The following is a 21,446-nucleotide window of genomic DNA, read 5'->3' as shown; positions in this document are numbered from 1 at the left end:
CATGAAAAACACTTTGGGTCCAACCCAAAAACCAGGTCATTAGGTAGAGATAACCCAAGGGGTATTAAGAGACATTTAAGGTCCCAGATAACAGATAACTGTTGTGAGACAATATATCTATAACTCCCAACACTCTCTTTGGTGGATAAGACCCCTACACATATAAAGGCAGAAATAATCTAACTTTGTTTACCATATTGGAGGGTCTAATCCAAAACATTAAGGTATTAAGTAGAGATAGCTCCTCAACTATATAGAAGCACAATAACCTAAACAAATTGATGGTAGACTTACTCTCAACTCCCTCTTGCCCCAAAAAAAAAAAAAAAAAAAACCCCAATGGCTCAACACACTTTTTCTTTTCCAAAAGGTAGGCCCCAAGAGAGTTGAACTAGTTGTGATGGGTCAACCTTTACCAACTGAGCTACCCCTTGAGAAAATAATGTGCCTCTACATTATTTGTGAAGCTGCAGGTCCAAGTTCAGAAAAGAAAGCAATGCAACAACTTAAAACTTCTCAATCAGAAGTGAAACACGCAACAATAAGGGGATAAGTGTATAAACCCAGCTAGGGGTGTAAGTTTCGCCTTGAGGGCCCGAACCCACTCTGGCACACCTTGAGCCCAAATAGGGCCTGGGCTAAGATTTCTGACCTTGAAGGGCCGTTTAGGATTAAAAAACATTGACCCTCTGGCCTTGATTTTATCCCCGATTTATATAATATAATTTAGGACCATCATCCTATCCTTTTATTTAGAATAATGAAATACAGGTCATTGATTCTTATGGTTAACTGTCATGACTTTACCCAAAAAAAAAAAAAAACTGTCATGAACATTTATTATTGTGTTGCACTTCTTAATTTTAATTGTACTGCTCATTTGATATTTTGATGCTTCTTCTTTGTTTATTTATTTATTTATTTATTAATTAATGCATATGACACAAATTATAAAAACAAGGTCAATCAAGGTTAACCCTATCATGGCAAAAATTAAGGCCAATTAGGGCCAACCTGACCCAATCAGTCAATTAGGGCTGGGTTGGGTTGGCATGAGCCTAACTTGGTTGGGCCTAGGCATGGACCCGGTAGGATTGGTTGAGCTTGGGTTGAGTTTTGGATACCTAGGGTTGAGTTAGGGTTTCAAGAAACCCGGCCTGTTTCACGCTTAAATCTAGCCATCCTACAATCCAAAAGCAGACATAGAGTTCATGAAACCTTCTTCAATTTCTAATGGAGAACAAGAACTCCTGTTTATATTTCAGCAAAAAATTGATTCTTAAGAGCTTGAGTCTTAAAGAGCAGCCAAATCTACTACACTTAAAAGGTGATGCTATAGAAAACCAAAAATGTTCTTCTATAACTGATAGAGATTGCCTTAACATGCATCTACGATTGCAATGAGCCATAGCCCATATCATCCTCTCCTCTTTCTTTCAAATGTTGACTGGCAACCTGAGGATGGCCTAAGTGCTGATCCTGGCTTTCCATTAAATTCAGTAGCATCTAACTCGGCCTTTATTAGGTTCATGGATTACGATTGCTCATATAATAGTTGGTTTTGGATTGAAATTTAGTTAGGTATATATTAAACGTGTTCCTACAGTGTAGAACATAGCAACCACTCACATTTAGGAATCTGTCATTTTGGAAGAAGAGACCAACAAAAGAGGCAGGTTTCAAAGTTCTTAAATATCTGGAGAACATGAAAAAATAACCATGGAGAAATAATAATAATAATAATAATAATAATAATAATAATAATAATAATAATAATAACTTACGGCCATTAAATCATGAACAAATAACAACCGAGAAATAATAATAATAATAATAACTTAAGGCCATTAAATCAAGTCATTCCCTTTACCCAGAAAGGAAAAAAAATCAAGTCATTCCATCTTCTGTGGTTAAGTAATTCGGGTTTCCACACAACAAAGTGATTCCTGGTCATATCTCATACTTCGAACAGTTATGGAGAGAGAGAGAGAGAGAGAGAGAGAGAGAGTAATACCATAATACACATTTCACTTTCTTTCCACCAAGGAAGAGTAATATGTTGCAGAACAAGTTCATTGAAAATAAGAACCTAAAAGGGAATTGTCATAAATACGAAAAAGAAATCTACAATAAATGTTCCCTTCCAACCCCCCCCCCCCACAACCCAAAAAAGAATCAGGTTTGATGGTTTCATCATTGAGCTAATTTTCAGATTATTAAAATTGTATAAGAAATAAATCCAAAATTTTTTATCTTTGACAAGGAGAGCCCACCTGCTTTGGAGAACGAGGATTTCAATGTTTCATTGTAATCAACACAATGAAGAATATAAACCTGATTGACTATATATTTTTAACAGTTCTACAGACCCAGGATGGTTCTCAACTTGGAATGGGAAAGCTATTTCCAGTTCTTGCGGATTTTCATTTTTATTGCCTGGGAGGTAAGGGCGGAAACCCATAACAAATGCCCTGTTTTGGACCAAAACAGACTCCACATGCATAACTCATTCCTATAAATCTTATCAAAGAGAGCCTCAGTATTAGAGAAAGCATTCAGCCCTACAATTGGCAGGCCTAAAGTGCTTTCACCCATGAAACAGAGAAAAATAACAGAGCGGTTGCACTTACTGAATTTATACTTCTGCAAACATCTCATCAGGCTCCACACAGATCTGGACATGCATGGTTTCTCGTTGAAACCTATCTTAAAATGGCAGCAAAAGTTCAAATAATTAAGAACGTAACTGTAAGATTCAGAAATTCATTGGGATCCATGGTACTGCATCAATGAAAGAAACCATAAAGCCAGAAGAATCATAAGTAGAAGTAAATAAAAATGTAACAATTTAACAATGTACAAAACAAAACAAACTCCAGACTTGTTCGCTTGTTACCCCTAGGCACAGAAGTTCTGAATTTCCAATCCCATGGAGTTTATCCCACGTAATTAGCTTTATCAGTATGATTTGCCTCTATTCTGTCCAAATCTTTGTTTTCTCTTTTTAGTATTTGATATTCCAAATACTACTGCTGTTATTGCTTCCTTTCCTTGACTTCTTGATAATTGCTCTCAAATTGTGGGAGGATTGTTGATAGCCACTAATAATGGAACCAACATACTTATTCATCATTCAGATACATCTCTTCAATATTTTGTAAGCATCTATTGGAATTCCTCCAGATCTTTCTGCCAAAGAATTCAGACAAAGTACAATATACAAATCTAATGGCCTAGTTTGACAGGACGAGATTTAAAAGTTGAAATGCCCACCATACCAGAAACTTGTGAAAAATGAACATAGAAATTTTCAATTCTGGGCATTACGGCTTCAACTAGGCATAAGAAAACTACAAAAAATCCATCCCCCACTAAAATGCTGCATTTATTTTAGGGGCAGCAGGTGCAGGAATTATCCCCCATTTTTTCCGGACATCCTCCAAATCCTCATGGAAGTGCTGTTCATAGTAGACACACATCAGATCTGTACACTGCAGACCAGCCCGTGTGGCCCAAGGGAAGTAATGCTGGAAGAACAAAGCCCTCTGCTTCTCATTGAACCTTGCATTGCCCCCTATGACTGACAGCAGGCACATAGGTAGAAGCATTTGCTCAAACTCAATCACCTTTAGGGCCGATTCACCAATTAAGTTGGTGGGAAGGCCAAAAAGCACATGCCAGAAATCATGTATTTCACGGGACCGCATGGCCACATAAGCCAGCTCCTCTGTGTCCATGAACCGCACAGGTGGTCGGTCATCTGGTGAAAAGTTCCTGGATCCCATGAAACTTGCATAGGCTGCTCCAAATGTGTTTGCTGGTAGGTCCCATGCATGTCCCACCTTCGTAGATATAACGCGTGGACGTTCCAAGAGTATTGCCTGCCAAAAGGAAAAATGTACAGCTACAATCAGTGAAATGGTAATGACTAATGACAGGCAGAAGAAACAATCTACTTAGCCAACAAGCAAACCAGAAAATAATGAGCAAAAAGTGCCTCCAACATCTGCTCACTGATGTCATCTGCTCACTGATGTCTTTACCAACAAGTATCTACTTCATTGGCCCCCACCTGGCTTCAGTAGTTTTTAGCACAATAATTGAAGAGGCTGAGAGTATGTCCCTGTCCTACAAAATGGATGTGCCTCTACATGAAGATAGAATTTAACAGATCCTATAGGATATCTACAAGGGAAAATATTAACCAGAAAGGATGATGATAAACCAAACAATCCAAGGTTAAATATTTTCCTTTAAGCTTGATCTCAAGTCTTCTGACCTGGTCTAGTATCAAAATTTTGTCTTCGATTTTTGCGGGAGTATTTTTGGAAAAACCATAGGAAGTCCAGAAAGGAAAATGTTTTCAATTCTTCCTCACACCCCGTCCTCTTCCCATATTCTTCTTTTGGGGAAATGGTTTTTGTGGGGGAATATGGCGCCTGTGCCAGACACATGGGGGAGGGGGTAAAATTACTGCTCCACCCCCCATGAAATGCAATAATGACCTCCCCACCTGATGCTTCAGCGTGCACTCCCATTGGCCCCAGCACATGCACAGGGGCCACACTCCCCCTCAGGAAATACTTCCCCTTTTATTTTTTCCCCCTCGTCCTAGTTTCTCTGTTCATTCTCTTTTTTCCTATTTATTGTGACGCCTCTTTCCTTCAGTCTCTCAAGTTCCTTAGCATAAAAGAGTGTATATGTAACATTGACAGAAAAAAACAGAAAAGCACTCTAGGAAAAGCTTTAGAAGAATGTATACAGCAATCCTCATATCTATGTGCGTATCACTGTATGAGATGCAACTACTGAACACCCTTGGGGAAGCCTTCAACATCATTAAAAGCTTTTGTGGAGTAAGCCCACCTTGTGATACACTCCCAATAATAAACATCGTAAGAGGCCAATTTCTAGCTTTGTCTTCAAAGATAGGCTTATTCCTAATAAAACAAGTCTATTTTGGTAATTAATCTGCATCAGCAACAATCTCCACCTTTGGGGTTTAACGCCAGATCAGACGAACTAGTAAATATCATCTTGAGTTCATGTGGACAGAGCCATTCCAAGCCCACCTAAAGTTCATTTATTCAGTTCAGATCACATCCCAAGTACTCTGGAACTCAGGAAGAAAATCTTAACTGCGATAATTCCATCAGAACTCAGGAAAAATCGGATTCATTTGACAGTTGAGAACATCTAATCAGACAGTTTTTGATATTCCCAGATAGGAATAATTGAAATGTGGTTCCCAAACAGTTGCATTAGTAACATGTAAACAAAAATCTCACTTAGAACAAAACAAAATAAATCAATGGTCAATAGCACTAATGAAATCTTGGCATAAAAAACCAGATGTGACACCCCTGATCTTGATTCAGCCCAACACTGGCCAGCATTCACCAATATTTGAGTGTTTTAGGTGTATCAACTAGATCAGTTCTGGCCTATCGCAACCCGGATCATCCTGTCCACCCAATCAACTTATCTTAATGACACTTTAATGGAGTTTGGCACCTTCAAGCTAATCAGTTAAGGCTGTTTCATTGCTGTTAAACCTTCTATTAAATCTCTACTGCTACCTGTTGATTTTGGTGCACTTCTATTGGAGTGATCCGGTCAGTGTAAACTCTCTTTTTTCATATGTTCTTTGCTCTTTCAGTGATTGAAATTTATTATTTACTACCGAATCTTCGTGATTCCATTAGTTTCAAATCAATCCAGTAGATCTACAGAGCCACCTAAGCACGAATCTGGCTTCCTTGAACCTGCAAATCAGACTGATCATCATTTGGGACTGAACCGTATCAATGGTTATCATTTTGCTTTGCTTTCTAAGAGGGAGGGAGCACTTTTAAAGGCCTAGTATTGAATCAAATCTGGATCCAACAGGCAACAAGTCAATCTTCTCTGAAGTAGATTGGTTTCTGGTATTGAAAACGCATCACTGCCAGGTTGACCTCCTCTGATAGAGTGATACTTACTTGTCTGAATCAAGAAAATATTGTTTAGTTGGATTTCCTATGAAGTATATGATATTTCTATTGATATTCATTGATTCAAGAAGTGGATTGGTTGATGGAATAGGGTCTATTTGCTTGCTGGTCAGTCCAAAACATTGCATGCCTTCTTCTTCTACTTGAGAATACAATTCGGTAAGGTTTGGTGATTACTGAGTTATGATCTCAGGGGCCCATTTACATAAGGAATTACCGGAGATTTACAACCCTTATTGTGTCATCATGACAAGCTCATAAACAACTCAACTTCACAGAGACATAAATTCACATGATTAACCTAAAGAATTTGGGGCAGCTAAAAGGGTTTATTAGATTCTTAACACAGAAGTTAATCAAATTCAAGATGGTTCCACAGCTTCCGGATATGGCAATTTAACTGGGTTCAGGGAAAAAAGAAAAGTGCTAATTAACACAACTGCCAACTCCCCCACTCCCCCTCCCCCTCCAAAAAAAAAAAAAAGCGGTTGGATTTAACGCATATAAATTCATATTTTGGGTTCTTTAGGAAGAAATGTAAGTGAAATAAAGAGACTTACTCTCCCCTCAGGGCTTTTCTTCATCCTTTCAAGTACTCTATGGAAAGCCGGCTTTCCTGTTGTCTCCCCAAGAGCTGCTATCAGATCTGCTCTTTTTGGATCCAATAATGCGCCAAATGCTGAGCCAAGAGCAACCGCTGCCTGCTGCCATCCTTTAAGCCTGATGTGTGCACCTTCTAGCATAGTGGTGGTCTTTTAAAACTTTAATCTAATAAATCTGAAAGCAGACGCAACAAAGTAAATGACGATATCTTATTTATTTATTTATTTATTTTATTTTATTGGTAGAATGACGATATCTTATTGCAACCCCCAAATATTGTGAATTCCCAGAGATAAAACGGAAAAATAAAAATCAATTTTCATTTCGGCGTAGACAAACCATTCAGTTACCTGTACCGGAGAAGTGTAGAACCGGGGCAGAGTCTGGACTCTGGAGTTGATCCCTCCTCGACTGGGGCTGCTACAGTCAGAGGAAACTTGTCGGAGACGAAGAAGACGAAGAAGACGAAGAAGAGGAAGACGACTGCCGGCAGATCGAGATTGAGTCTTATTAGGGTTACAAATCGGAAGACTTGAGAAGAGGAAGAAGGGAGCGATGGGCGACGCCGCGAAGGAATCGGGGTTTTGTTGCACTTTTATACGTTGTTTTTATCTCTCTTTTCCCTCTTTGAAATGACTTCTTACCCCTCCTCCCCCATTGATTCTGTATCAATGTAGATGGGCATTGCTATTTTATGGATGGGGCTCTTCTCCCTATCGCCCTTAGCTACTTATACATGCGCTTTGTGGTGAGACGATGATCCAATAGTTTGAGAAAAGTGTGACTAATGAAACGTTGATAGAGGCTTGAAGAATAGGATGCCAAGAATTGTTAGATCATCGCCTCACCACGTGGTGCTCACTCAGATAGTTATAGGCAAGACTTGAGCGAAAGGTGGTAAGGAGAGGAGTTGGATCCTTATTTTATTGCCGTAGATATTATGTGTTTATGAATACCCAAAAAAAAAAAAAAAAAATGTGTTTGTTAAACCCAAAAGGCATGTAAAGGGCTAACTCAACTAAGGATATGAATTTGAAATCAAAATTGTTAATCGAATTGAATCGTTTACACTAAAATCATGAAATTATTTATAAATGATTTCGATCTTAATATATGAAATTGTTTATTGAATGATTCGATTTTGATTTTACCTAAAAATCTAGTACCGAACCGTTTAACACCCTTACACCCAAACCTATAAATGAAGAAAACCTGAGTTTAATGGCAAACTTTTAAATAATTTTAATTGGGCGGGGTACGGAGATTCAACTATCTCAGCCCAAGGTCTAGTTGGGCTTCAGCCATTTCAAGAATGTGATCTTCCTGTGAAGTACTGTTGGTTACCCTCCCTACCCCACAAAGGCCTATCCGAAGCAAATGAAGGTGGGACTCTGGAAAAGGATGGGATGGGAAAATTTAGTTGCCATGTAAATCAATTATTTCCCTTATTTTATGTAAGATTGTCTTTTCATTCTCTCATCCCAATAACGGAATAAACTGAGTTTTTGATATTCTGAGGATAACTTTCCTTTTATCCCACTCCCTTTTTGTTTTTTCACCGCATTCTTTTCACTCTTTTCCAACAAACAAACTGTCAAATTATAAAATCCCTCTCTTTCCACACTGTCACCCAATTCATTTCAAAGTTTTTTTTTTTTAAGCAATTCATTTCAAGTTACTAACTGCAATTTATAAAATCCAATAACAATAAAGACCTTAATATGAATAATTAATTATTTTTCATAAGGATTTGCAATTCCTAATTGCCATAGATGCTGTATAAAGAATACACTAATAAAAATAGTGGACAATGAACCTTACATTCCCCAGCAGGTGCAACTTGGGCCAAAATTGGGCTCAAGTTTTAACAAAAATTAGCCAGGATGGGCCTGTATCAGTTCAATTTGGATCAAATTTATCAATTCCCAACCCTTAAGTCTCTCCTTTTGCTTTCCTCCACCCCCACCCCAACCCCCACCCCCGACCCCCCACCCCCCACCAAAGAAAATCAAAATAAAAGTAATCATGACAAAAAAGTGGAAAAACGAGTCGTAAAGTTAAGTTTCCTTTGATGGTCCAAAAAATCGTTGCATTGAATTATAATGTGGCAATTCTTATCATTGAATAGTGTATAACCGTATGGGCATCCATCCCCATATATGTCCATGAACATCCATGATACTTTAGTCATTATCGTGTAATCTTCCATAGCTAAGGATATCAAATCAAAATTGAAACCAGTTTCAGACGGAATAACCATAACTGAACTGTATCGAATAGAATTTTGTTACGATCTGGAACTGGGGAATAGAACCAAGGTGGGACTTGGTTATTTTTCTGTTGAACCATAGAAATTGATGGTTAGAACCAAATTTGGGTACCAATTTATAAAGTATATTAATATAGTTTAATGATAATTATATGTCAGAATATTGAGAGAGCAGACTTAAGTGTTGCCTCTTTGGTAGGAGGATTTTCAATCTATTAACTGCATGGAATAATCATGGACCTATAATAGTAATTGTTAGAAAAAATGGCAGGTGGATCGTGTCACTTGACACTGTTCTTAAGACCATAAAATGTCTCATATAGTGCAACCGAAAATATTGCAAATTGACCTCCAATATAAAACAGCTCAATGGGCCCCCTAGTAATCGTGCACTCGACTACTAGATTCCTTCAAATGCATAGGGTTCTGCTCATACTAAAAACAATATACTCACAAAATGGACACATAAACTCCAACAAAACCCAAGAGAAGCAAAATTGACATACGCTTTAATGAATGACTCAAGTTACTTTGATCCGTTTTACAAATGCTAAAATCCCTCATATATTTATAAGATAAATGAGATGAGGAGTAAGAGAAAGGATTTAAGAGAGATTTAAAATTGAAGGAAGAAATGAGATTTGAAGAGGAGAGATTAAAGATATCTTAAAACTAAAGAAACATAATTGTTTTTAGGTGCTTTAAAAGAGAAGGCTACAAAATATCTTTTAGCGACTGAAGATAATAGTAAATCATATAGAAGAGACTTAAAGAGTTTTCCAAATTGAATAAATAAGCAAATGACAAGGTAAGATTTATGAAAACTACTTTGTAATTAAAATTATTTTGAATCTTCATTTGTTTCAAAAACTTGTTTTAAAACCAACATAATATATTATATTATATTAATACACTCAATACTAATATATTTTTAATAATATTACTAATATTTGGTTTAGATTTTATAAAGGGGTATGTGTGATACCCTACTCTCTAAATCCGGTCTAATTTTTCGGTTGATTCGATCTGGTCTTGCAGGACCTGAACCCGAGCTAGCCGAGGTGAATACCTTATGAAACATGATGGCAAGGGTGACTCTGAACTCAGGTTGGCTAGATGAGTTCGAGTCGGTACTTAGTGAGGTCTGAGTGCCCAACTTGTGCACTTGCATGTATCATCGGGCCATGTACACACAATAAAGGTACGTGGTTGTATTCTATGTTAAATACGCATGTTAATCGATTACTAAGAGTGGAATACGTGTCGAAACCGAGCCCCATCAAAAATCCCAACTTTTTGACTAAGTTTTGGTCGATTGATGAGTGGTTATAGGTGGGTTGGACCCACCAGTATGACCTACCACTCTGATCTTTAGATACTTTGACCCCACTATAAATAGCATTTATTACTTTCTTCACCCTCATTTATTATTTTACATGGTGGGTGAGAAAAATAAAAAAGAGAGAGAGAAAGGAAGGAGAGAGAAGGGGAAAAGAAGGAAGAAATGGGGAAGAAGAGGATCGTTGTGCATCGCCGAGGTCAGATCTCTTGAATCCAACACCAGATTAGCGATCGTTATCTCGAGATCTATATTTTGAGGTGAGTAAAGTCTATATTTCTTAAACCCTCATGAAACCCTAAATGAAATCCTATGATTTGGGTAGGAATCCTTTAGATCTTGTTAATCCCTCTTGGGAATATGAATCTAAGGTTTAATAAAGGACCTACATGTTGTTTATGAAGGATTTTGAAGAACTTGTAAGATTTGTGAAACATTTGTTGATCTCTTAAGCTAAAGAAAATATTTGAGGTTTTTGAAGTGTTCTTGAGCAAAGAGGTAAGATCCATGCTTGAAACCTTGGATCGACCCTAGATCTATGTCGAAATTGTGATGTGTGACCTTAGATTTGTAAAAAATGAGAACGAATCGACCCCTTTTGGTTTCCCTAATGACCGGTGGGCGCCTGGCCCTCGCTCCTAGCCCGTCGGTCTAGACAAAACTGCTGGCTCAATCGACGAGCAAGATCGGTGGGTACATGGCCCGCCACTCCTGGCAGAGCCTTTGGGTCGAACGACGAGCAAGGACTGGTGGGTGCCTTGTATGTCGATTGACCTATCAATTCGACTTCTCGGGTTTCAATTTGACCCAAATTTATCGGGTAACCTTCTCTAGTGATTCTAAACACATTGGGATCATCATACCTCAATGATTATAAGCGTAAAGTGGAGATATACTAAACCCAACTCTTTTTATGATAAGTTGTACTAGAAACTTGCATCATCACATGCCGGATCTTCCTCATACTAAGGATGATCTTTGTACACAACTAGGTAAGTGGGGGAGAGGACATTGACTTTATTTTTTGAGTATTTTTGCATCATTCCACTATTGTCGTAGACTAACATATCATCATTTTATTATTGTGTATAGCCTACTCATCATCGAATGCCATTTGCATGCATTGATGTGTGCATTATGAAATTCATTTATAACTTGATATGCTAATATCTTTAATTGTTAAATGTTTATTCTTGCTTTGAGATATGAGATGAATGACTTTAAATTATTGAATATGATGCATTGCTAAATTAGATGTCGTAATTGGCTTGGACATGAACGCATTGGTAGCCCGTGGAATGGGACGTAGTGGTACTATGCATTCGTACTATCTCATATAAGAGCATACGGTTAGAAATGAAATATCCCTGTGCTACGACCCTTCCCAATAGGGGATTAGGTGTTGGGTATATCACTGGGGGGAAGCCCGAGGTTGTGTACCAATGGTGGTGGTTAGAAGTACTCCCGGCCAATCTCTAAGATGGTCAGTAACTTTGGTGATATAGTAAGAGGACCAATCGTACTGCTTTTAAATTAATGCAGGGCAAGGCCCATTTTACTTTAATGCAGGGTAATGCCCATTTTTCTTTAATACAGGGCAAGGCCTATTTACTTTTTTGGTACACACGGCTGGCCTTCTCTGAAAACCTTATAGGTCTATCGTGGGATGGGGTTCACGACTCGTACCCAGGGCATATACGTACTATGGCTGCAAATAGCACATGACCTATAACTTAGATGTGATGTATAGGTGGTTTAAGATAATAAAATGAACTTGTATACATATAAGTTGTATACAAGTGTATTTGTATTATGAATGATTGCTTGGTCTTTATTTTCACTTACTGGGATAGTGAGCTCATCCCATGTGCACATCACTTTTTAGGTGATCTTGCAGGTTATCCTGCTGAAGAGCTAGAATCAGGATCCACTGTGGAGTTTTCAGCTGAGGACCAGTGGGTCCCTGAAGATCTTGGGCACGGGGCCTAGTGCCCGTGCCAGAATTGTATTGCAGGATAGCAACACTGATACCAACCTGAAATTTACTTTTGATTACTTATAATGTTACTCATTTTTGTCCTCTGGATATTTAAATTGTAATTCTTGTGTATATATCATGCCTTTAGGCTCATATGTATATGTTTTATGTAATACAATTTGGGTAACAAGAGTATTAGGGTATTTACAGGTATGTACATGTAAGATTTCTACTAAAATACAGAACTTGCTTGACTTAGTATGTGTATGTTGTGTTGTGGTATTAGATGATCTTGGTAGGTTTTGGGTTAACAGGTGTTAACTCGGTCATCGGTCTGGTTCTGTGAGAACGGGATGTGACAGCATGCTTAGTCCAACAACTAGTTACAAATATTGTGACTTAGTGGTTAAACGGTTGAAACAGCCTCTCGACATTCTTGAGGTAAAGCTACGTACTTCTCGTCCCCAGACCTCGCACATGTAGGACCCACGTGCATCAGGTATGCCTTTTAGTTTAGATTTTATAATACTACTATATTTTAGTAAATATATAGTTTGTACCGAGTAAAAGAACTATAACCTATATAGGAACCAAATAAGAATCAGAATCATGTCGGAACCGAATAGGTTCAATACAAGTATTGATTTGGTTCTAGATTACACACTGTTCACACTCCCTACCATCAGTCTTTCTTAGGGAATATACCTCAAATGCTAACATCAGCTGGTTATTTTTTTTATTAAATACTAAAATACCCTTTTAAAATGAAAGTACATGATATACCCTTCTGTTAACCCCTAACCCCCCCATCACATACCCTCCATTGTCTTCATCCCCAAACCCTAAATGCTTAACTCCTTTGCTTGTCTAGTAGTAATGGCAGTGGGCAAGTTTATTGTTGTAATGCTTTTGGTGCTCCTTGCCATTTCCATTCTTGAAGCCCAGGTGAAAATGGTCCTAGGATTTTGGTTAATGAAAAGTGTTAAGAGTATGATTCAGAGTAATAAATCAAAGAATAAGCATTGTTCTCTTTCTTCATTGCTTATTGGTTTAGATTTAAATCTTTCCAACTGTTGCATGCTTTTCTCTCTCTCTCTCTCTCTCTCTCTCTCTCTCTCTCTCTCTCATAGTGAAAACAATAATAAGATTTTACCAAAAATATATAAGAACAAGAAATGCCCTTACTTGGTTCAGTATCAGGCAAATATGAAGCTACCAGTCGATGCGTGGCCTAAGACAATGATATCGGTAGCGATCGAGTGCCTTGAATTTGGAACGGATGTGGCGAAAATGCTCGTTGAAGACAACGACTCCGGCCACTCCAAGATGTTGCAGAAAACCTGCCTTTGGTCGTCATAACCAAAGTAAAAGCAAGAGCTCTCATAGATTTGGACCGGACTCTGCTAATAGCAGTAAGGATCACATCTATGAGTTGGGTTAAGCTTAACGTGAGTTTCTCATCGGACACCCAATTGACATTCACAACCTCTTGGGTTAAAAATAGGGAAGAAAATTTGTTTTCCCTCTCCTCATTTTGGCTTTGGTTTTCCAAATTACAGGTATCGGTAGATGCAGTACCATTTGGACAACGTAAGTAATCTTTCTTCTTGTTGTGCTTGTTCTTGCAAACTAGTATTCCTCTCATTATGTTTGATTGTATTGATAATTTTTTGTGATGGTTTATGAGAAAATGCATATCTACTTAATAGAGCCCATTTGGATCTGGGAGTTTGAAAAGCTACCGTCAGTGTATCTTCTTTTAAATCCCACATTGTTTTACCCAAATCCTTTAACTTTATGAAACAAAAAGAAGATAATGGCATGAGATGGGGTGGAGGAGATGGGTAGGAACTGCAAATGGAGCACAAATGGAATGGGGGCTGGAGGAGATGGGTGTGTAGGGATGGAGCACAGCAATGTGGCACTAGTATGGGAGGGAACATGTGCAAGGATGGAGCTCGGCGGTTTGCACAAGGATGGAGAAGGGATTCAGCTCCTCTGTTTTCCACAGAAGGTGAATGAAGGTGAGAGGTATTGAAGGGTTTGGGTAAAATATGATTAAGTCATATATTTTAGTAAAAAAAAAATGTAAAACCATCATTTCAAATCCTCACTTGATAGAGACAAGATGTGAGCTTAATTTGAAATTATGCAGGGGTGTCTTTCTAATATTGGCCTTTTTTAGAGGGTGATGATATGAATTTTTTTTTTTTGGTGAGATGGAGGAGAGGAAAAGGAGTGACGTACTGGTGGGGGAATTGATAAGCTTTGATCCAAATTGAGCTGAGGCAAGCCCAACTCTAGTTCATTTTGGTTAAAAGTTGAGCCCCATTCTGACCCAAGTTGCACCTGTTGGGGAAAGGTAGGGTTCATCGTCCACTCTTTCTATTAGTGTATTCTTTGTATCATATCAATAGCAACTAGGAATAGCAAATCCTTGCGGAAGAAAGAATTAATTATTCATATCAAGGTATCCATAATTATTTGATTCGATAGAGTTCAGTTAGCCACTATGTAACTTGAGATTTTACCAAAAAAAAAATACTTGTAACTTGAGATGAATTGGGTTAGAATGTAGAAAGAGAGGGATTTGAACTTGCGATAAACATTAGTTTGAACCCCATCACATTGATTTTATGGGACAATGTTCTCTCTCTCTCTCTCTTCTGGGTATGAAATGACTACTTGCCCAGAGGAAAGAGAAAGAGAGACCATCCCCTCAGCTCCTAGAGAGAGAGAGACAGAGAGAGAGAGAGAATTGTTACCTCTTATTATTATTTTTTTTTCTACATTTGAAAAAATTATATATGATTGTGTTCTTCACTCTCAGACACATGGGGTGGATTATAAGAAAACATCCCTATCCAGATCAGACCACCTCATATGTTTGGACATAGAGCCTCATGGGGGTAAGGTTCTCCCTTTTTTCTGATGTTCTGTTTCGTCATACCTTCCTATTATTGAGATCGGATTAGGTTCACGTACGACAACATGCAATCTTATATATCCTTGATACATAGATTTGGAATCCACTTTTTCTCTCTTCATTAAATAAACTTCAAATCTACGGATCAAAGATGTATGCGATTGTTCTCATACATGAACCTGATCTAGATTCCCTACGCCCAATTGAAAGGATTGCGATCACCCCTTCTAGTTGGTCTACTTTGGGATTCCTTCCTATACTTGCCCATTGATGAGATAGGAAGGTGTTAAGTGCTAATAGTCTTTTCTTTTCTTTTTTTTTTTTAATATAACTAAGTGCTAACGTGTCACTAAATACTACACAATTAAAATGAGCAATAATCGATAGATTATTTTTTTGGTATTTGAAGAGTGGAGGTTAATAGATTGGGATCGGAATCCTCTATTGAGCGTTGATCGCTTAAGTCTTGCCTTTAGCTATTTGGGCCATCGAAATGTGTTCAAGTAGTGATCCAACGGTTTTGGGCATAGTACCTCTATTATGATTAGTAAAAGTACAACTATTGGATCACTGCTTAAACATATATCGATCACCTAAGTAGCTATGAGCAAACTTGGGCGATTAGTACTAATGAGAGGAGCCGAATCCGATTCACTGTTTGGAGAGAGAACAAGCTGATCATGTGGCTCCTGTGCTAGCATAAGGGTCAAGCCTAAGGGGTAGGGTGGTTATTTCACTGCCTTGTGTCTGGCGTAGGATCCAACGACCCGGTAGCCAGATTTTGGCTCGCTTCTCTGCTTCTAGGGGCATTACAGTCAATTGACATTACCGACTGCCACCGCACTGGCCAAAGAAGCCTAACTTCTCTCTGAGAGCCGTAACTTTATAACCCTTCACAGGTCATCCTTCCACGGAAGAAAAAGTCTCTCAGTTTCTCTCCCCTCTCTCTTCCTCCGTCTTCCTTCCCAAACTGATCTCTCTCTTCTATCTTCCTCAACGCCTTTAACTTCTTCATCTTCTTCTGAGTGATGGGTGTAAGCTACCCCTCCTGTCACACTTCTCATATCACTGTGATCCTCATCACGAGCTTCTTCCGCCATAAGCCTTAGAAATCAAGTTTGGTTTCATGGCCGTTGGTTCTTCGGTCGAAGATATGGCTATTTGAGGTAAAACCTGGGAATTCGCATTCAGGAATCAGGACAGCTGGTTTGCCATGGTGGGTAGACGGGCAATTGGCGGTTCTAATAATATGACCGTTGTGTTTCAAAACCAAGGGATTCCTTCCTCTTCGCAGTCTCTTGAAGCTCTCTTAATTTCTACCTCTTCTCCTTTACAAGGTAATTTTTCGTAATTCCCTTTATTTTGTTAGCAAAAACATTTTGGTTCTGTGTTTTGCCTTTGCCTTCTCTTCTTTTCTTGTTATTTTTGAAGGATTTAAACTGTTCCTTATCTTTTGTTTATAATCTTCCGTTTTGCTGATAAAAATTTTCTCTTTTCGGTGGAAGAAAATTTTCTGCTGGGTTTGTGTTGATTTCTTCTTTTTTTTTTGGTTTGTTTGGAGCATTTCTTTGTTTCTACTTGATGAATCCTTGGATTTCCTGTTCGTTCTTCAGGACTGCTACTACCTTATATGTTCCTTCTGATTGTTTTCATTTAATTTTGTGTATTTTCTCTGCACCTATCTTGGTTTCTGGGGATTTATACTGCTTAATGTTCAATTTGAGGAAGGAGTCTCTTAGTCACTTCATAATTGCCAAATTTCTTAGTTTCTCAAGGAAAATAGCTGATAATACCTTGCCTATTAAACGCTGGGGGTTTGTCGCCTTGTTCTATATATGGTTCAGTGTCAGTTGCAGAGCCATATGCATGTCAAACTGAATTGTTAAGGTTGAGGTTCTTGTCTTCTCAGTTGGTTTTTATTTTTCTTGGTAAATTTTCTGTTTAGTCAGTTGATCTGGCTTTGCTTGTTTTGAAATTTTACTTGTTCGTGAATCAGATTGGCTGGTGCCTTGCTCATTGTTCATGTTTCATGAGGCTTTATTAGTTTCTTATTTTTCACCAAAAACCCATTTTTTGTATTTTATACATGTTTATACAGATGAGTTTAGGGATGAAATATACCTCAAGGCTCAAGGTCCCTTTTACAGTTGGGCATTTAAGGCTAGTAATATGAACTTCCAAACTCACCTGTTTTAGATGAATTTTTGTGAATGAAGAATACCTGTTTGTGTGAGAGATTATTTGTGGGTTTATCTGGAATATTTCAGTGTCTTTGAGTTAGGCCTCTGATGTTTATTATTTTGGTGACTCTACTTTAGGTTCGAGTACAATGGTCAGCTTTGAGGATGTTCGTGGAGGAAGCCAGCCAAACAATTCTTTCTTCCGGTCCCTTGAGCAGGAAGATAATGGTGATGAAGACTTGGATGAATGCTTTCATCAACCTGAAAAGAAGAGACGGCTTACAGCTAACCAAGTCCAGTCTCTTGAGAGAAACTTCAAGGTAGAGAATAAGCTTGAACCAGAAAGGAAAATCCAGCTTGCAAGAGATCTTGGTTTGCATCCTAGACAAATTGCCATTTGGTTCCAGAACCGGCGAGCTCGGTGGAAAACGAAGCAGTTGGAGAAGGATTATGAAGCTCTTAAGGCAAGCTGCGATAGCCTTAAGGCTGACTATGAGAACATCCTTAAGGAGAAGGACAAACTGAAAACTGAGGTAATTCTCATTGGAGACATAAATTCCTCTGTGAATAGTGCTAAGATTTGTATATATCCTCTTAAGTGCTTTGATTGAACTTTTCCTTTCTACAGGTTCTTTTGCTCACAGACAAGCTGCTTATCAAAGAGACAGAGCAGGGAAACACTGAACCCTCTGATCACAAGGAATTGTCTGGTCCACCATCTCAGAAATCCATTCCTAATCCAGAATCAGAGGAGAAAACATCCAGTGTTACCGTAGTCTGTAAGCAGGAAGATATTAGTTCAGCCAACAGTGATGTCTTTGATTCCGAGAGCCCACATTATACTGATGCAGGTCACTCTTCTCTTTTAGAGCCTGCTGATTCTTCTCATGTTTTTGAACTGGACCAGTCAGATCTCTCACAGGATGAAGAAGATAACTTGAGTGAGAGCCTATTTCCTCCTGCTTACAACTTCCCAAAACTTGAAGATGGCCTATACTTGGATCCGCCTGAAAATTCTTGTAATTACGGATTCCTGGTTGAGGATCAATCATTTTGGTTCTGGTCCTAGCGAGTAATTGCTGGTATATATACACATATATATATATATATCTGTCCCGCTTTCTTTTTGTGGAATATATACTTTAATCGGTTGTAGAGGCAATACAGACCAATTAATGGGCACCCCAAACCAGGTGCTGGTGGCCTGGTGGGTTTTGTTCATTATTGTTAATGGTGGCTATTGCATCTTTTGTAAATTATCTGTGGGAGGTTTTGTTGTGAACTTGCTAAGCTTTTTTGTTTGAATGTAAAGTCCATTTTGTTGTGAGATAGCTTTTCTATGTATCTTCCTACTACGTATCAGTTATATTATTCCAGTGAAGTGTTTTGAACAATGAAAGACCGGGGAAGTAATGTTAAAATATGACCATTCAGATGATGATTATCCATGATTTCACTAAACTGTGGCAAACAAAGCGACAAATTCAAACTTGTAAATAAAAATCAACCCTCTCCCCGAAGGTGACTGTACTCTAAATCAAAATCAAAATTTCAAATGCATAATGTGAACTTGCATTACCTTCACTATGCTGGACTTGCAGGACTATCTTTAGAACAAGTGAACCCCATAAATGGTCATAAAAAGTTTCTTTGAAGTCAAAACATTTTGGAAATTTTTGTCTTCAACGCCTTCAACCAGTTAAGGTTTTTAGTCTTAATGTTCTCCTGAATGTCTCTTATTTTATCTACTGCATTTTTGTGGAAATTTTAATTTATACGTGGCAATCTCCCTGTCTTCGCATGATTGTATATATGTTATGAAATATAATCTTAATGTACCTTTGCTGCTATTGAAAATTTTTCTTCACTGCCCTTATTTTTATTATTAGTACACATTTTATATCTCAACCTATTGTTTTAATTAAGCATTGCTTATGGTCTTAGCCATTGGAAAGAGAGGGTGTTGTCTAATTTGATGACATTTGATTCCAGGCCTTAATAGATAAGGGGAAAAAAGAGAGTATGCTCCCCCTCACCCGGCCACCCCCATTGTCCAAGTCTGGAACATACTTTATGTGTTGATTTGTGCTCAGCTAGTCTAAGCAGAGTAAAGAGCAAAAATACTTCTCGGTGAAGATTGATTGTGCATTTTATCTAAGTACGTTTTCTTTATCAGTAAGCAGGAATTTGTTTTTGTTTCCAAAACAGAGGAAGTTAATAATGTTGGTCTTTACTTAATTGACTGGTAACTGTGATGGCTATGTTTGTGATAAGCATGTTGGGAACTTTTTATTTGAACACAGTACCCCCCCCCCCTCTTTTTTTTTAAACAAGTTTGTGATTACCAACTCTTACTTGACTTTTCCAGATATTGGCTAGTTGGAACCCTCAAATAAAAATCAAACACTGCAAAAAATATATATCTGTGAGAGAATTTGTTCCAATCCTGTGATTCAGAAGGCCATAAACCCAACTTCTTCTTTAAGTACATATATGTTCATCCACATCTACTTTATCTAACTTGAGGTTTCCAGGTCTGTTTAATAAGCTAAAATTGCAACAACTGGTGATGGTGATACAATGTTCAATCAATTTGTAGTTTGCAGGTCACAACATCTAACTGATGAGGCGATTCTTCAACAGGGCAGCAGCCATTGTCCATCAAAATCTTTAGAGCAATTTACATCCCCCTCCTCTGTACTTTGCTATTATTACATCTTCTTCCCCTGTATTTTTAGAAATAACATCATCCTCCCCTGTCAGTCGACAGTGTTAGTGTGGTGTTAATTTTAAATGTTAAAAGTCAATTTTAGCCTTTAAAGATATTAACCTTAAAAAATGGGTGAAGGGATTTCCCATTCACCCATCTTCCATTTCAATTCATTCATTGCTGAATCAGAAATTAGGGCATATTCAACTCTAAGGTCTTGCTTCTTTACATTGGTTGTTGTTGTTATGTTTCTCCAGCAATCGGCATAGGGGTTTTGATCGTCGGAGTGAGTATTCCTTTCTCTGGGGGGCAGGGGTTGGAAATAGTCATGTTTTGGCCGTCACACAGCGATGATCTCTTGTAAAACCCGCTTCATTATGTTATTGTGATCGAAGATTCAAAACCTATAAGAAAAACATGTGACTATGATCTATTTTACCCAAAAAACAAACTCAAAAGTCACAATGATCGCAACAGAAAATGATCACAATAGTTAGTGTAGCTGATCAAACAAATTTCAGAGGAAAGAATGAATCAAACGCTTTTCCCTCAACCATGTAAGCAAACTATTGTGAAGTATCCAAAATAAATGCTATGGGGGCAATGTTTTCATCTATTCCATAGATTGATTAAACAGAAGCAATCCAATTTTAAGAAATGAAAATTTCTTACAATTTTTTAAAGAGGAAAAGAGAGGAAGAATTGATTTGGGAGAAACAAAAGCTTAATGCCACAATTCTCAGCGGCCGAATCATCAACCACCACCACCACTGCTATTGCCGCCACCATTTCCTCCTCTCTTACAACCCCCACCCCACCACCATCAACACCACTATCTGGGATTGTTACAACTGTCAACGGTTTTTGCTTTTGGGCCTCCGGTAGCTTAGATCAACTGTTACCTGCGGCGGTGGTTGGTTTAAGCAGTTTCAGTTTTTCTTTTTTCCCCTCTTTTAGGTCACTGTATATCAAGGTTTTGTTTTGAAATGGTGAGAGAGTGAAAGAGTCAAAGCACACAATAGAACGGTAATATAGGTATTAAAAAAATATTGGACAAATTTAACGGTTTAAACTTAACGGAGTGGGTCTACTTGTAAGATATAACATATTACAGGGGAGGGGGATATAATTTTTAAAAACATAGGGGAGGGGGATGTAATAAGAATAAAATACAGGGGAGGGGATGTAAATTGCTCAAATCTTTATTACTCCTCTCAACTTAGTATCAGCAGTACCAGTGAAGGTTATCTTTCTTTGTATTTATATTACACGAATTATATTATCGTTTTCTATTGAAGGTAATGTAATAAAGGTTGAATTGGTGACACAGGTGATTCATCCAGAGATCTTAAGATGAAACACAACTTCCTCACTGAGTGGAAATGCTTATTTTGAGGCTAGAAACAAATGTGGCCACCTGCGGACGATGTTCTATTCAACTTCAGAAC

General features: G+C 38.1%; 2 protein-coding genes and 1 long non-coding RNA gene across 3 annotated transcripts; 2 read left to right on the top strand and 1 right to left on the bottom strand.

Annotated features, from left to right (window-relative positions):
* Positions 1–2,790: 2,790 nt before the first annotated feature.
* Positions 2,791–7,271, bottom strand: LOC122060934 (ubiquinone biosynthesis protein COQ4 homolog, mitochondrial). Its single transcript, XM_042624045.1, has 3 exons — positions 6,947–7,271; positions 6,554–6,770; positions 2,791–3,881 (listed from the first exon to the last, which is right to left on the bottom strand). Exons 2-3 carry the CDS (start codon positions 6,734–6,736, stop codon positions 3,372–3,374), a joined length of 693 nt encoding a protein of 230 aa, XP_042479979.1. The 5' UTR covers positions 6,737–6,770; positions 6,947–7,271; the 3' UTR covers positions 2,791–3,371.
* Positions 7,272–10,316: 3,045 nt separating this feature from the next.
* On the top strand, positions 10,317–13,769 carry LOC122060486. The gene is made up of 3 exons (XR_006134426.1): positions 10,317–10,464; positions 13,383–13,630; positions 13,742–13,769. It is a non-coding gene; the product is annotated as an uncharacterized LOC122060486 (long non-coding RNA).
* Positions 13,770–16,005: 2,236 nt separating this feature from the next.
* LOC122061156 (homeobox-leucine zipper protein HAT5-like) lies at positions 16,006–18,615 on the top strand. The gene is made up of 3 exons (XM_042624359.1): positions 16,006–16,445; positions 17,427–17,821; positions 17,917–18,615. The coding sequence occupies exons 1-3, from the start codon at positions 16,322–16,324 to the stop codon at positions 18,355–18,357; spliced, it is 960 nt and encodes a 319-aa protein (XP_042480293.1). The 5' UTR covers positions 16,006–16,321; the 3' UTR covers positions 18,358–18,615.
* Positions 18,616–21,446: the final 2,831 nt, after the last annotated feature.

This window comes from Macadamia integrifolia, chromosome 14, assembly GCF_013358625.1.
Source record: "Macadamia integrifolia cultivar HAES 741 chromosome 14, SCU_Mint_v3, whole genome shotgun sequence".
NCBI classification, from domain to species: domain Eukaryota; kingdom Viridiplantae; phylum Streptophyta; class Magnoliopsida; order Proteales; family Proteaceae; genus Macadamia; species Macadamia integrifolia.
This window is presented reverse-complemented; position numbering and strand designations above follow the sequence as displayed.

Excerpts from the sequence above, each read along its gene's own strand:
- LOC122061156 (XM_042624359.1), top strand. The coding sequence starts at position 16,322 with ATGGTGGGTAGACGGGCAATTGGCGGTTCTAATAATATGACCGTTGTG. Across the intron at positions 16,446-17,426 it reads TACCTCTTCTCCTTTACAAG|GTTCGAGTACAATGGTCAGC; the intron begins GTAATTTTTCGT and ends ACTCTACTTTAG. Across the intron at positions 17,822-17,916 it reads AGGACAAACTGAAAACTGAG|GTTCTTTTGCTCACAGACAA; the intron begins GTAATTCTCATT and ends TCCTTTCTACAG.
- LOC122060934 (XM_042624045.1), bottom strand. The coding sequence starts at position 6,736 with ATGCTAGAAGGTGCACACATCAGGCTTAAAGGATGGCAGCAGGCAGCG. Across the intron at positions 3,882-6,553 it reads AGAAAAGCCCTGAGGGGAGA|GCAATACTCTTGGAACGTCC; the intron begins GTAAGTCTCTTT and ends TCCTTTTGGCAG.